This window comes from Camelus ferus, chromosome 2 (assembly GCF_009834535.1).
Source record: "Camelus ferus isolate YT-003-E chromosome 2, BCGSAC_Cfer_1.0, whole genome shotgun sequence".
In the NCBI taxonomy this organism is placed as follows: domain Eukaryota; kingdom Metazoa; phylum Chordata; class Mammalia; order Artiodactyla; family Camelidae; genus Camelus; species Camelus ferus.
The window spans coordinates 97,358,522-97,372,488 of NC_045697.1; the positions used below are offsets into that span (position 1 = coordinate 97,358,522).

Below are 13,967 nucleotides of genomic sequence, written 5' to 3' on the forward strand. Positions count from 1 at the left end.
AGACGCCAGTGGGGCCAAGGAGTTAAGAAATAATGCATGGAGAAAGGAATCTCCTTGATTTAAGTGGTTTTTGGTTGTTTCAAACTGAGGAGGGGCAGGGTATCAAAGAAGAGGAAATACAGATTTGATGAGAGGTCAGTTGTTCTGATGGCACTGGACTGTCCAGCTTTCACTGGTGTACTATTACCTGTGAAAGAAACAGGAGGGAAAAGTGAAGGTATCACACTAGTAGCCCCTTAACCTGTAGGCATGGAAAGTACGAAGAGGTAGAGGAGGCTGGAGAAGCAAGGAGTTTGAGACTCAGAATGCTTACTACATGGACAAGATAACACAGGTCTTGTGTTTAATACAATATTGCATTTTATTTACTTCACATCATTCCAACATTGATTCCTAGCTTTGCTTCCTAAATTACTGTTGGCACTTTAAATGAAGACAGAATGAAGTTATGCAAATCTTTTTCTTAATGATAATATGTACGGAAAGGAAGTGAAGTTGAAAAGCAAAATGTATTTAAATGTGGTTAGCCTTCATGTGTGTAATCTATGGAAAAAATAAATTGAAATTTCATTTGTAATTGCAATCACTTCTACAAAGGGAAATGTGCCTTTTGAAAAGACATAACACATCTATTTGATGTGGTACTCATTTGAGAATTAAACTATCTAAGTTTCAGCCATTTTAAGGTTATTTAACTTTCCCAGTACTTCCGTTCCCTACTAGTAAACCAAGGGAGATCACATTTTCACCTCTTGGAAACATTCTAAGGGTACACTTTTCTTCCTCTGACACAACTTAATGCAAAATGTTCTGAGAAATCATTTTTTTTTAAATTGGAAAAAATGTTCAAGCAGTTACCATTTGATTATTCTTTTTTCTTTACACTTCAAATGCATATAAGTTCTTTCATTTACTGGGAATATGTTAGACTACTTTCATTCCCATTTCAGGTCTCAGATTCATTCCTTTTTCATTGTGGTTTTCTCCTTCTCTATCATTCAAATGCCAACAGTGGATTACCCCTCACAAAGGGTATGCTTCATGCCAAGTTTTTGAAGGTATAGGTAGGAACAGGACTCTGATTTATGGACAGTTTTTAGCTTTACTTTAATTTTCCTTTTATTTTCACTGACAGCAAAATTTTCTGGAGAGTACAATCAAGATAGTGTATTCACAGAAATAACATTAATAGAAGCTTGGTCATAAATGAGAACAGTCATAACGATCTCTCTTACCAAGGCATTCCACACAGAGAGATAACAGCACAATAAATAAAGAATTTGCCGTTTGTCACACAACAAATAAAACAGAATTGCAGTAACAAAAATGCAATTTTATAAATGTTCTTATACTAAAAACAAAAGCAAAAATATGAGATCATGCACTAGAGACAAAAGCTAAAAGTGAATAGTTATAGAAAAAAAAGGTTGCAAAAAATAAAAACATTCAAGTTTTGTGAGAGGAGAGAGGATGATTCAAATAGAACAGTTTTAGGGTAAATCAATTATATTTACTACCCTAGGAGGGACACTGACCTAACTCTTTGTCTGTTAATACTTTATGCTGTTAAAATACACACTGTTACCCATTTAAAGGACAGATTCCATTTCCTTGGGGCAGGTCTCATATTACAAGGATGGTATAAAATTCATTGTTTATAAATAGATGATAATACTTTAGGAAAAATGTTCTCAAGAACAGACCACTGTGATGCTCTGGAATAGTAGGAGCCTGGGATTTAGGAAACTGATTCTAGTTCTATTTTTTACATCGTCTTTGAAAGATACTTCCCAGTCCTGAAATAAAATTTCACCTCATGTTTCAATTTTACCGTTAATAGTTGAACTATCAGAACTAGCAGAGAGCAGTAAAAATAACAAAAACAACAATAATAAAATAGTTAGATTTTTTTATCAATACTTAATTTTTTAAAAAAAGGTAGAAAAAGAAAGCTGGGTCACTTAATGGAACTAAGACTTGAATAATGCTTTAGTGGGGTTGTTCCTACAGCATAACAATTTCTTCCCCAACATAACTAATCTAAGCAGTGCCTTTATACTTTGTGGTTGAATATTATATCAGATTTGAACAGTGGCTAGTTTCTACATGATTAGGAAAGACATGTTTGTCATGGGAGTAAAAAAATAAAATTTGTCTGTTAAATTACACATAAATATAAGGTACAAATGTATTTTTAAAATACAGATTAAAATAATCACACTTGCATTGTGTACATACGAAAATACAGTATTTAATATTCAATATACACAGACACATTTATGATAAATGCAACTATTTGGCAACGCCAGTTCTTTTCAGGGCTTCCGCTGTCCCCGTTTCCACATACATAGAAACAAACATGCCTTGCTGTAGTCTCCTAGCTCTGGCGGACATCCTGAAGCAGTTTGTTAATCTCAGCCACTAGCTCACTGGCATCCATGAGTTCGTGTTTGCCGTCATTGAGGTGGTTGAGCACGTTGTCGAAATCATCTTCTTCGTAGTTTTCAGGGATCTCCTCCATGGCCGGCAGCCATTTTGCAGAGGGCTGCACACTGGAGTGAGTCCCCAGCGGGGGCCCTGAGTTGGTGGTGGGATTCTGGAAATGCGTGCTGGCCGCCCAGGCCGCCACCCCCTGCGGGTAACCCACAGCCTTGGTGGGCAGAGGCCCCTTCCTGCGTTCCAGAGAGTTGGACCGATCCGCCTCGCTGCACTCAGAGTACGTGTCCAGGGAGGCGGGCAAGAGGCGCTGGAACACACTGCTCATTTCCGAGAGCAGAGAGGAGGTGCTGGTGTCCCCAGAGTCTTCATCGCTTGGGGAGTCCTTCCCAAAAGTGGAAAAACTCTTCTTCTTCTCACCAGAATCTGCAGGCTGGGCGTCATCTTCAAGGCTCTGATGCGGATTTTGCTGCTGGGGCTGGGATGGGAATTCTTCCCCCGGTATGAACATGTTACTCCTGTAATCCGAGGAAGGCGAGGGCAGCGGTGGCATCCAGCACTGGTCGGAGTGTCCCAGGACCCTGCATTCTTCCGTGCACAGCCTCATAGCTGCACTCAAGGAACGCAATGAGGATTGGTCATTAGGTGTAGCGTGACTCAAGATAATAGGAAAATTACAATTTGATTTAAATAGAATAAGACCATTTTAAACTATGACTGTGATACTAACGGATTATTTTACACACGAGATGGACTACAATTACGGCTTTGATTTGACTGCTGGTTTTATGGACCTGGTATATGTTTTATTCTTGTCTATCAAATATGACAAGGAGGGTTATGACTCATGCACTTCTCAGGAATATCATCTGCTACTCAAGTAATGAGAAAATAGATTGAAAACTTACACATGAGAAAGACTGCAAAAGAGCAAAGGTGTGGGTGATGAAATATTTGCCAAACATAAACTCTAAACAGTCCCAGAGATGTAAGGTGAAATCTATAACTTTAGAATGCCACCAGATAAGCCTTGAGTAATAATACCTTTGAATACCTGCTAGATATTGAGATCTGTCTGACCTACTTTACTTTTACTGGAGGCATTGAGAATATAATAAACTATCAAGTAATTATACTTATCAATCTCTCTTAAAATATTCTGGTTTATTTATTGACTTGCTGCTTAAAATAGCAGTGCAAATTACCCTCAACTACCAGGCATGTGCAGTTACACTGTTAAGAAGTCTTTTACAGGTTTGAGATTCAGAGAGTTGGAAAAGTCATCAAAGGATGAAGAATATGAAAAATCCATTGGTTAGTTCTTCCAGATGTTATGATGACCTGTTGGAATGTGAGTGGCTACACTCAGAACACCATCAATGATATGAGAAAAGCAGAAAAATGAAGGGGTGGGATCTCTAAATTTGGCAAATATAATAACTAAACTACATAACAACCAAGAAATGTGAAGATGTAAAATATACTCCACAAAGCATCCATTTCTTTCAGTGACAGTTAGGTCTCTTCAACATCATGATTTTGTTTGAGAGCAAATGACACAATACAGAAAATGCAAGGTAATTATCTCAGATCTGAATGAAAACTGGATTGATATCAGCCATACCTATATATTCAGAGCGAATTCCATCCTTTGAGACTTCAAGATAATTCTGTTCCTATACCTCATGAATCCTGGACCTCAACTCTTAATAGAGAAGGGGACATTGAGAAACAGAAATGAGAACAACTGTGAGAGAAGATGTCTGATTGCTAGGAACACTAGAAATATAAATTAGGGAGAATGTTGGACAGTGTGAATGCCAATCCCAAGGAAATCCCTATGGAGTAAGGGAAAGAGCAATATTGAGAATCCTTATGTAATTTTTCTCTGAAGAAAGGTTAAATTTAAACAAGCAAGAAAAAAAATATTTTAGATGTGCTGGCTTCATGTGTTATTACTAGTTGGAAATATTTACCAACCATTGTTGTTCATCATTTAAACGTGGACAAAACCAAAGCAAAAGGTGGTGAAAGTAACTGGAATATCTTAATAGCAATGAGGTTTATCAGCAGTGAAATAACTATCAAAGTGGTAATGAATTTTTTTCCTAATTCCCTGGGTCTCTGAAAATGGAAAGGAAGCCTGTCTACACTGTCTTACTCACATCCTGTTAGAAGGAAGGGGAACAGACCTGTTTATACCTCTTCATTTGTTTTCTGGCTTTTAACTCTGTGGGAAGGACTTAATTGTTTGATTGGCTTCGTTTTGTTTTAATGTTTAATGACACAGGAGAAAGGGAAAAATCACATAGGCTTCTAAGAATCCTGAGTATAATCAACTTTCTGGAGAACTGAGTATAATGAAAACAACAATACCATCTGGGTGATTAATATGACAGTTTATATTCAAAAATAAATGTGGTCAGAGGAAGTTTTAGAAAAGGAATGCTATTTTATAACTTCATAACAAATAAACAAGGCTTTAATTATAAAATGATAAATTAACATACAATTATAAAATTCAAAAAATATGGAAAATTGATGAATAAAGACACATGGAGAGAAGGATGGCCAAAATAATACAAGTGGAAGTGTGCTGGAACAGAAGAATTTCTCAATTTCATTAATATTTTCAGCTTTTCCCCTGAGACTCAACTGTTGGAAAGTGCTCTCAGCATACATGTAAGTTAGTGCCACAGATATTCCATACCATGTCCAATGAATCAGGACTTGTTGGCAAGTGGTGCAGTGGGGAGCCTTCTTGTCACTCTTTGAAAGCTCTGTCAGGTGGCTGAATTTCTGCTGAGGAGGAAAAGCCTTGGGGAAGTAGACAGCTCTTCCTTCCCACTGCATGACTGTCAATTTCAGCCCTCTGCTAGATGTTCTAGGTAGGGCAGGAAGCAAGCATCAGATGTAAGAACAAAGATGTATGCTTAACTTCTGTCAAGCCATTAATCACTGAGTCATCAATCAATTATTTATTAAGAGCCTGCCATATGTAAAGTGCTATGATAGCTCCCTACCCTCAGATGGTTTCAGGTATAATTCTGGGTCATGCATAACAAAGGAGGTCATAAATGCCCAGTTAACATGCCAAACTATATGAAGCTGAGGGCATGTCAAAAGAAGAAAAAAGGCAAATACTCTATGGTATCACTCATATGTGGAATCTAAAAAAATACAGCAAAAGAATGAATATAACAAAAAAAAGCAGACTTAGAGATTAAGAGAACAAACTAGTGGTTACCAGTGGGGAGAGGGAAGCGGGGAGGGGCATGATAGGGGTAGGGGAGTAAGAAGCAAACTATTAGATATAAAATAAGCTATAAGGATGTGCTGTATAACATGGGGAATATAGCCAAAATTTTATAATAACTATAAATGGAGTATAATTGTAAAAAAATTGTAAATCACTCTATTGTACACCTGTGATATTATGTAATGCTGTATAGCAACTATACTTCAATAAAAATAAAATTAAAGAAATAGAGTAGACATGGAGGCTGAAGTAATTAAAGAGCAACTTAAACCAACTTTGAGAGATGAATAGGATTCAGACAAAGTGATTTTTTCAGGTAGAAAGAGGGCATGAGCAAAGGACTGGTGTATTAGGTAGAGAGGAGGCTCTGCCTATTGCAAAAAATTCAAAAGGAAAATTGACAGTTAAGCAAAGAGTGGATGTCTCTGACCTTGGAATGCCAAGATAAATAGTTGAATCAAGTGTTGCTGGGCAACAAAAGTCAATTCTTGCTTTTGAACCCCCAAAACATAAGGGAAAATATTCTGAAAAAGCTCAAGCTAAATGAAAGAAAGATTTGACAAAGGGAGAAGTGATTGGAGAGTGAGTATTGGTTTGTGGGCTGGTACAGTACACCAGCCATGGACAAAGGGCCAGAAAGAGGACACCAGCCGTGAGAATGGAAAGGACATGGACTTAAAGAGGACTGTTTGAATTAAGTGATCACTGATGACAGAATGAGAAAAAATAGAATGAGCTTAATCAAGAAGGAGTACCACATGAACGTCCTGGCATAGCGAATACTTCAGGGAAAGGGAGATTTGGCGGCCATCTATGTAGTGTTGTAGTTCAAAGCTGAATTAGTAAGGAAGAAAGTATGTTGACAAACATGAGCCAACAGACAAAAATGCACAGTGACTTTACTGCTTAGAATGCAGGATCCTTCTGTGGGAATTAATAGAATGAATGACCAGAAATGACCCTGCTGGCCGGCAGAGCTACATAACATAATTTATATTTGATCACAGACTAATGCAGAAAAAACAGTTGGAATGAGACACTGAAGTTCTAAAAATATACATGCTTTAGAAAACGGTGCTGGTATCTGTTAATGGCTTTCAGATGTGGATTTACATTTTTTTTTCTACTTGGAGTATTTTCTGGGAATATAAGTTCACAAAGCACAAGTTTTACCCCCTAATGTGCCAGTAGAGGCTGCCAGGATGAAGAATAAACCAGAATATGGTGATGTATCATCAGAGTAAGGGTCATAATTAAGGGATGGTTATCTATGTGTAGATAATGAGTTATGCACATTTCTATCTATACTAGCCAAACCTAAATAAAGCTTAAGATATTTTACAGATCATTGGTGATTTCCTGGTGCTCTGTGCCTCCAGAATAATTTCCACCAAACCCCACGTAGAGGTAGGTGGCTGGTACGGCAGGCGTGTATATACTGGAATACAGTGTATTGTAATACAATACCATGCCCTAGCGAAACAGCTCTCCCACCGAATACTCAGATTAAGTATGATTGTGTAACTAAAGAACTGTTTTGTAAAGGATTGTCTATATATTAGGTGGTGTTATTAATGATAATTAAAGGTTGAGCCTGTAACTTTGAACACAAATGTAACTTGGGAGGAGTCTAAAGTCACTCACTAAACAAGACCTACTATTATCTAGACTTCATCATTAGCTACCTATTGTTTCTCCAATGTCTTTATTCTTTAACATGTATTTTAATTTAATTATTTTAATTCAAGCATCAGATAACTCTCCTACCACGAACATATCTAGTGGTGGTAACTTTGAAAATATAGGATAGCGTGAAAGAGGAATCTTGACCTTTAAAAAAAAAATTAGCCCATGATTAGCTATTAAGTTACAGAATTTCAGAATTAAAAAGGACTTTAGGCATTATTTAGGCCCAGAAACTGCAAAGTTATCTCAGTAGGGGCAGTTATTCTCCTTTTAACTATGCTGATAAATTAAAATTTCAATGAATCAACTTTCTACAATTTAAAAAATAACATATATAATGAAATATTGATATACCCATGATGTTACTTTTCTGTTTTATGAAATAATGTAATTTGGGAAATTGTATTATTCAAAATTAGGGATCAATATTCAAAATTAAAAGTTCTAGCAATATTATAGGATCATAGAAATTCAGCCACCTTTTTCATTTCATGGCTACAAATAAAACTGGTTCTCTTTGAGCAAGTTATCTGAGGCCATATATATTCTACTAGGTTTTCAAGGATTTCTCTTTCAGTTGGTCTAGGGAGTCTATGAATTAAAAAAAAAAAAAGACACCGTGGGTGACTGTGTAAGTACTGGCTCTCTACACCAATTATGCCCTTAATTACACTAGAGGTTCTTCACGTACATTCATCCTGCCAGAAATGCAGTGTCTATTACAGCAATAGCATAATCAAGTAAGCAGCACTTAATAGTTTCACAGACAGTAGTTAGTCTTTAGAATGTAAGAACAAATACGTCACTCAACATATTTAAAAAAATAAAAACTGGTTACTTTACTCTAGATAGATTAGTGTCTAGGAGTAGAGGGATTGGTTCAAAGCCCACCTCTACCACATACAAATTGCTTGATTTTGGACATTTTTTAAAAATCTTTATAAGTTTCAGTTTTCAAATCTAAAAATAAAAAATAAGAACACTATTGTTATTACCACCACCACTAATTCCTATGTCAAAGTGTTGGGAGGGGCAGTGCAGATACAGAGCTCCTCCTGGGCTCAGAGTAAGCCCTGGGGCATCGTTGGTAACTAACTACTCCTGCGACTGCTGGAACTAATCCTAATACTCCTGCCACCACTATGACTCAGTCTATGAGAGCTAGAGTTTCTATTTACTGATTTCGACTGAATTTCTGTGGCTTTCTGAATCTCCCTCGTGTCTATTTCCTAAACGCTCTTACTTGTCTGTATTTAGAAAACAGATGTTCAGTGGAACTCAGATAAGTAATATAATTTTGCTCTGCCTTTCATTTATCATTTCATTTACTCGTTTATCAAGTGGCAGTCATCTGATCAATATTCAGTGGAATCTGGAAACCTAAGTAGCCAAAGGAGCATTTATATGTTCCTAAGGACTTGATTTACTATTACAGTCTTTAGTAACTGGGTTGCTAGGAGTGATGCAGTCGGTATTTACCCAGCTGGATCAGAGAATTTTTGCTGCAGGATTAGAGAGAAGGGACTCTAAGGAAAATGTGGCTCATAACTTAATAGGACTTCCTCCATCTAGCTGTGTCCTTGTAAGTTCCCCTCTTGGACTCCTGTTCCCCTTCATTACAGTGGAGACATAAAATGAAAGGTGGCAAAAAATATTCCATGCTTAACCACCTACAGAGATGCATTCTTTCTCCTATTTTTAGTGGTTAAAGTGTACCATTCCCTAGTGTATTTTAATCTCTGATTATGTGAGTTGGTTACCATCGCAGGAAATGTGTCCTCCAAATTATAGTCCAGTTCACCACTAGGCACCAAAACAGGCTGTCTGAATAAAAACGGCCACCCAGTAATTTTATAGAGTTGCTCAAGAGTGTCGTACAGCAGTAGGGGATGGGGTAGAGAGAGGAGGGAAGTGGTGTGGTTTCCTATCCTCCTTTCCACACATCTTCCTTGTCCTCTTAAGCTCTCATGCTTACTCCCTTTCTCTACCAGCTGTTTACTATGAATTTTAATGAAATCATTTAAAATTGTTTCAGTTTTTGTCCATCACTAAGAGTGTGCATATTACAGATACTTTTGTGCAAAGGAGAAAGAAGACATAAAAGCATAGGAGAAACTGCTCTTTTCACTGGTGTAGTTGATCTCAAAATAAAGATTTATCCATCACTACCCTCTTACCTGCTGGAATTCTTCCATCTGTAAGAAACAGGTCACTGAAGCCTTCGCCCAGCAGCCTATCTATTGGAGAATCTCGCCCCAAATCATAATCACTGTCCCCTGCTTCACTGTCACCACGGCCACTGTCTTTCAAGCTAAATTTGTCCATGTCTTGAAGGGCATATCTAGAAAGAGAAATCAGGCAAAGTATAGTTTTTACTCTTCAGGTTGTATGTTATTTGAGATCTAATAGCACAAGGGTCATTCATACCTATAGCTCCTGGAATATTTGTTTCCTCGAAAACTTGGCCTTGGCTGATACTGTCCCTGGTGAAGCATTGAAAGAAGCTGGGAGACCTGCTGGAAACCAAATAGACAGTACTGATTCCTGGAAACAACCTCCCAGTACACACAAGCTTTATGCAAAGAAAAACAGTCACTCACTATTTCATCCTAATTAACTGAACATAGTATCTCTGTTTCAAAGATTTACATATACTGGACTATGACAGACCATGCAGCCAGCCACCCAAACAGAGCTGAAATAGATCCCAGAGAGATCTGGATGATCTCATACAGCTAGCTTTTTCTTTTAGAAGGAAGATTCCTTTGTAAATAACTGATTGATTTCCTCTGTTTTATAGTTCAGATTAAAGTGACCAGTTACCAAAATACCTGGAGGATGCTGTAGAATACAACACTCTAACACATGTAGTCAAAGGCACAAAAAATTCAAAAGTTGAACAAATACACATGCACTGAGATGGGATTATGGAGACCTCAGTTTTTTAATTTTTCTTGCAGAACATAACTATGAGAATCAAGCAAGTCCTTTTATTTCTGGCTTGAAGTATCAATCTGGGAAGTAAGGGGATTCTAATTAGGTAGACCTTTGCTAGCGTCACACTTATTTTTCAATATTATATATAGTACATGCAAGGAAATTCTTTATAAGAAACTTCAAACACTATGTTAAGATGTATATACTTGTTACACCTACATGATGTAAGTTGCATTCTATTTAACATGCATATTGTTAGTATTGTTACTTATCAGTGGAAGCGTTTAAGAACTAACACATACAGAACTTCTGATCACTAACAGCTGACTTTGTCAGTGATTAGGTGCAGGGTATGATCTTACCTCAACAGCAGGGGTGGCGTGGGTGAGTTCTAACGAGAAATTCTCTGGCACGTGGTTCGAGGAGATTGTCACCAAACTGTTGAGGGACTGGTGACTGTTGTGACTCTGCCGGCTGCCCATTTGCCCTCTTTCTAAGGTAGGAGATGAAGACGGAGACGACCTGTGATGAGATCTGATAGGCAGGGTGCCATTTACAGTAGGCACCAACGTGATGTCCCCTTTATGAATCTGTCTGGAGGGTCTTTTTGGGTGGTGCTGGTAAGTTGATTCTGCCACCCTGCAGTTGTAGGATCTCGTGTCTTTCTTTTCTCGGTTACACCTAGTTGCAAACAGCACCATAATAACCAACAACACTGCACAAATTGCTCCTAAGGAAATAATTATAATCATGGAGACATCCAAGGATGTCTGGCTTACTGAGGTCATTGCTGTACTTGTCACTGACTCTGCATATTCAAAGATGATACACTTCAGAAGGACTTTGGTATGCAGCTGAGGATTGCCTTTGTCCTGGATGACAACTGAGAGCTCCCATTCTGTGTAGGGAACAGATTCCATGCTTACGTTGGTATGGATGTCACATGATCGTGGATCAATGACAAAGATATTCTCCTCATTACCTGCTACTATGGAGCAGCTGAGTTCAGCATTCACACCAGAGTCTCTGTCAATTGCCCTTACTCTTGTGATGTGAAAGCCGCTTTCAGCCCCTCTGGGGATGGAGATTTCTGCGGTGTTATTGCGCAGTGCAGGCCCTATAACCACGGGGACATTGTCATTTTCATCGATGATGGTGAGCACAACTGTGGTATTGCTTACAAGTTGCTTTGGACTTCCACCATCTCTTGCTTCAACCACAAAAGTGATCTGACTCACTTCCTCATGATCAAAGATTCTGAGAGCATAGATGGCTCCATTAGATGGGTCGATGGTTACATATGTAGTTATGGAACTTCCGAGGATAAAACTCTCCAAAATGGTATATGTAACTTGCCCATTTTCTCCAAGATCAGGATCTGTGGCTGTAACAGTGGTGATATATGCCCCTGGCGAGTTATTCTCCGAGATTGCAAATTCATATCGACTCCTCTGGAAGTGGGGTGGATTGTCATTTATATCATTGATTTGAACAGTAAAATGTTTTACTGTGGAGAGACTGGGTGTCCCCTTGTCCTCGGCGATTACAGTCAAACTGTATTCAGATCTCTTTTCTCTATCCAGCGTGGCGTTCGTCAAGATTAAATAATTGTTTTCATAAGTCTTCTGAAGTTTAAAGTGACCATGTCCGTGAAGCTTACAAACTATTTCTCCATTCAGCCCAGAATCCTTGTCCTGAACCCTGACCAAGGCAACAAATGTGTCAACAGGATCCCCTTCAAAAATATAAGATATTTCTTCTTTTCCAGGAGACATGAGGTTTATGTTAATTTCAGGTTTATTGTCATTAACATCCACAACCTTAATTATAATTTTGCAATGAGCTGGGATTGAATTCGGACCCAAATCTTGAGCCTGAACATCAATCTCATAGGATTTGGTGATTTCATAATCCACTTGCTTGAAAAGAGTCAAATGTCCTCTTTCTGAATCAATCTTAAAAGTCTCTATAATTTTGGGAGACACATGACTGCTGAAGGAATAGACAATTTTCCCATTAGCGCCCTCATCTGGATCAGTGGCATTCAGGTCTAGAAGCAAAGTGCCAACGGGGGAGTTTTCTAAGAGTTGTATTATATAAGACTGCTGCTCAAAAGCAGGGCTGTTGTCATTAGAGTCAGAAATGCTGATTTTTAGGATGGATGAGCCAGACCTCTGAGGCACCCCCATGTCCGAGGCGGTGAGCTGAAGCTCGTAGCTTGACTTCAGCTCCCGATCCAGCTCTCTGACCACTATGAGCTCTGCATACTTGGCTCCATCAGTCCTGGTCCGAACCTCGATATTAAAAAAATCATTGGCTGAGAGAGAGTACGTGTGGAGGGAATTTTCCCCAACATCTGGATCAAAGGCACTGTCCAGGGGAATACGAGTCCCGACTGCTGCACTCTCCGAGATCTCAATAGGTATGAGAGATCTTGAAAACTGGGGAGAATTGTCATTAATATCCAGCACTTCAACTTCAATATGGAAAAGCTGCAGATGCTCAGTCGGTAGAGTGATCACATCAAACTCTATAGAACAGTTCAAGTTTTTCTGGCATAGTTGTTCACGGTCAATCTTTGCCCCTATGCTGATTTCCCCATTATCCTCATTTACTACGAGGAGAGGAGAATTTCCCCTTTGCATGGCTCGAAAACGAACAGTAGAAGGATTAGGCAGCTTCACTAAAACATCAGCCACATCCTCTGATAGTCTTGCAATTACCGATCCAACCCTCTGCTCCTCATAAATCCTGTATTTTAAATTCTTGCCTAGTACATCGGAGTTGAAAGATACCACCAGGAGTGCAAACACAAATCTAAAGTGCATTTTAGCATTCATTTGGTGCATCAGTCAGTTTATGAGATTCCTCTCACAGAGCGAGGTAAAACAGCAAAGCAATTCCCTCAACTTCCTTTGGCAACTTAAAGCTAAGCTACATTTGGTACTGGAAACTTGAAAGCGTCTCTTAATAACACAGCACAGCAATTAACAGCTCGCAAACTTTTGTTTCATACACACCGTGTCACGACTTCCAGATATTACCGGCATGGAGTCCATCCAATCCTTGCATTTGTTTGGCTGTTTGTCCTGTTGGCAGGCAAAAAGGTGTCACCTCCGCGTTTTCCCCCTTGTGTAGTCGGAATCCGTCTATTGCAGGGTGCCGGCAGAGTCTGCGGTGGATCTTTCCCGAGCGATTCTTTCTCCCTTTCTCTGCTCGGCTGCAGACTAAACACCCGTGATTGCTGACTCCAGTCGAAAATCTGTACAACTTCACTTCAACTCAGACAAAGCTCTCTTGCCCGGCGTGTGTTGAATCGCTTCCAGCCAATCAGCGTCCTTCCAAATCAAAAGCTGATGGAGTCCCCAAAGCGAGGGCAGGGCGGGCGGGAGTGGCGGGTGGGAGAGGGAGGGAGATGGAGAGAGAATCGGGGAGGAGGAGGGCGGGGGCTGGGGGTGCGGGAGCGAGCGGAGCGAGCAGGGCCATTGGGGGCTGGGGTGGAGGATGGGAGAGGCTCCTTCACTGCTCCTCCCTTCCTCCACCCCTCTCCCCCTCCTCTTCTCCTTCTACTGCGTTCACTTTCTCTGAGCGTGCCACGACAAAGGGAAGACAAATTACAGAAGAAAAACTTTAAATCAACTTCTGGTCG

At 39.3% G+C, this 13,967-nt stretch overlaps 1 protein-coding gene across 3 annotated transcripts; it reads right to left on the reverse strand.

The window, feature by feature from the left end:
- Positions 1-342: 342 nt before the first annotated feature.
- Positions 343-13,632, reverse strand: PCDH18 (protocadherin 18). 3 transcript variants are annotated; one of them, XM_006190510.3, is made up of 4 exons: positions 10,681-13,621; positions 9,809-9,897; positions 9,559-9,722; positions 343-3,045 (listed from the first exon to the last, which is right to left on the reverse strand). In XM_006190510.3, exons 1-4 carry the CDS (start codon positions 13,165-13,167, stop codon positions 2,378-2,380), a joined length of 3,408 nt encoding a protein of 1,135 aa, XP_006190572.1. In that variant the 5' UTR covers positions 13,168-13,621; the 3' UTR covers positions 343-2,377. The 3 variants fall into 3 exon arrangements, with proteins under 3 accessions (XP_006190572.1, XP_006190573.1, XP_032319423.1); XM_006190511.3 differs by having other exon boundaries at positions 9,809-9,894; positions 10,681-13,620; XM_032463532.1 differs by lacking the exon at positions 343-3,045 and adding an exon at positions 3,066-5,320 and having other exon boundaries at positions 10,681-13,632.
- Positions 13,633-13,967: the final 335 nt, after the last annotated feature.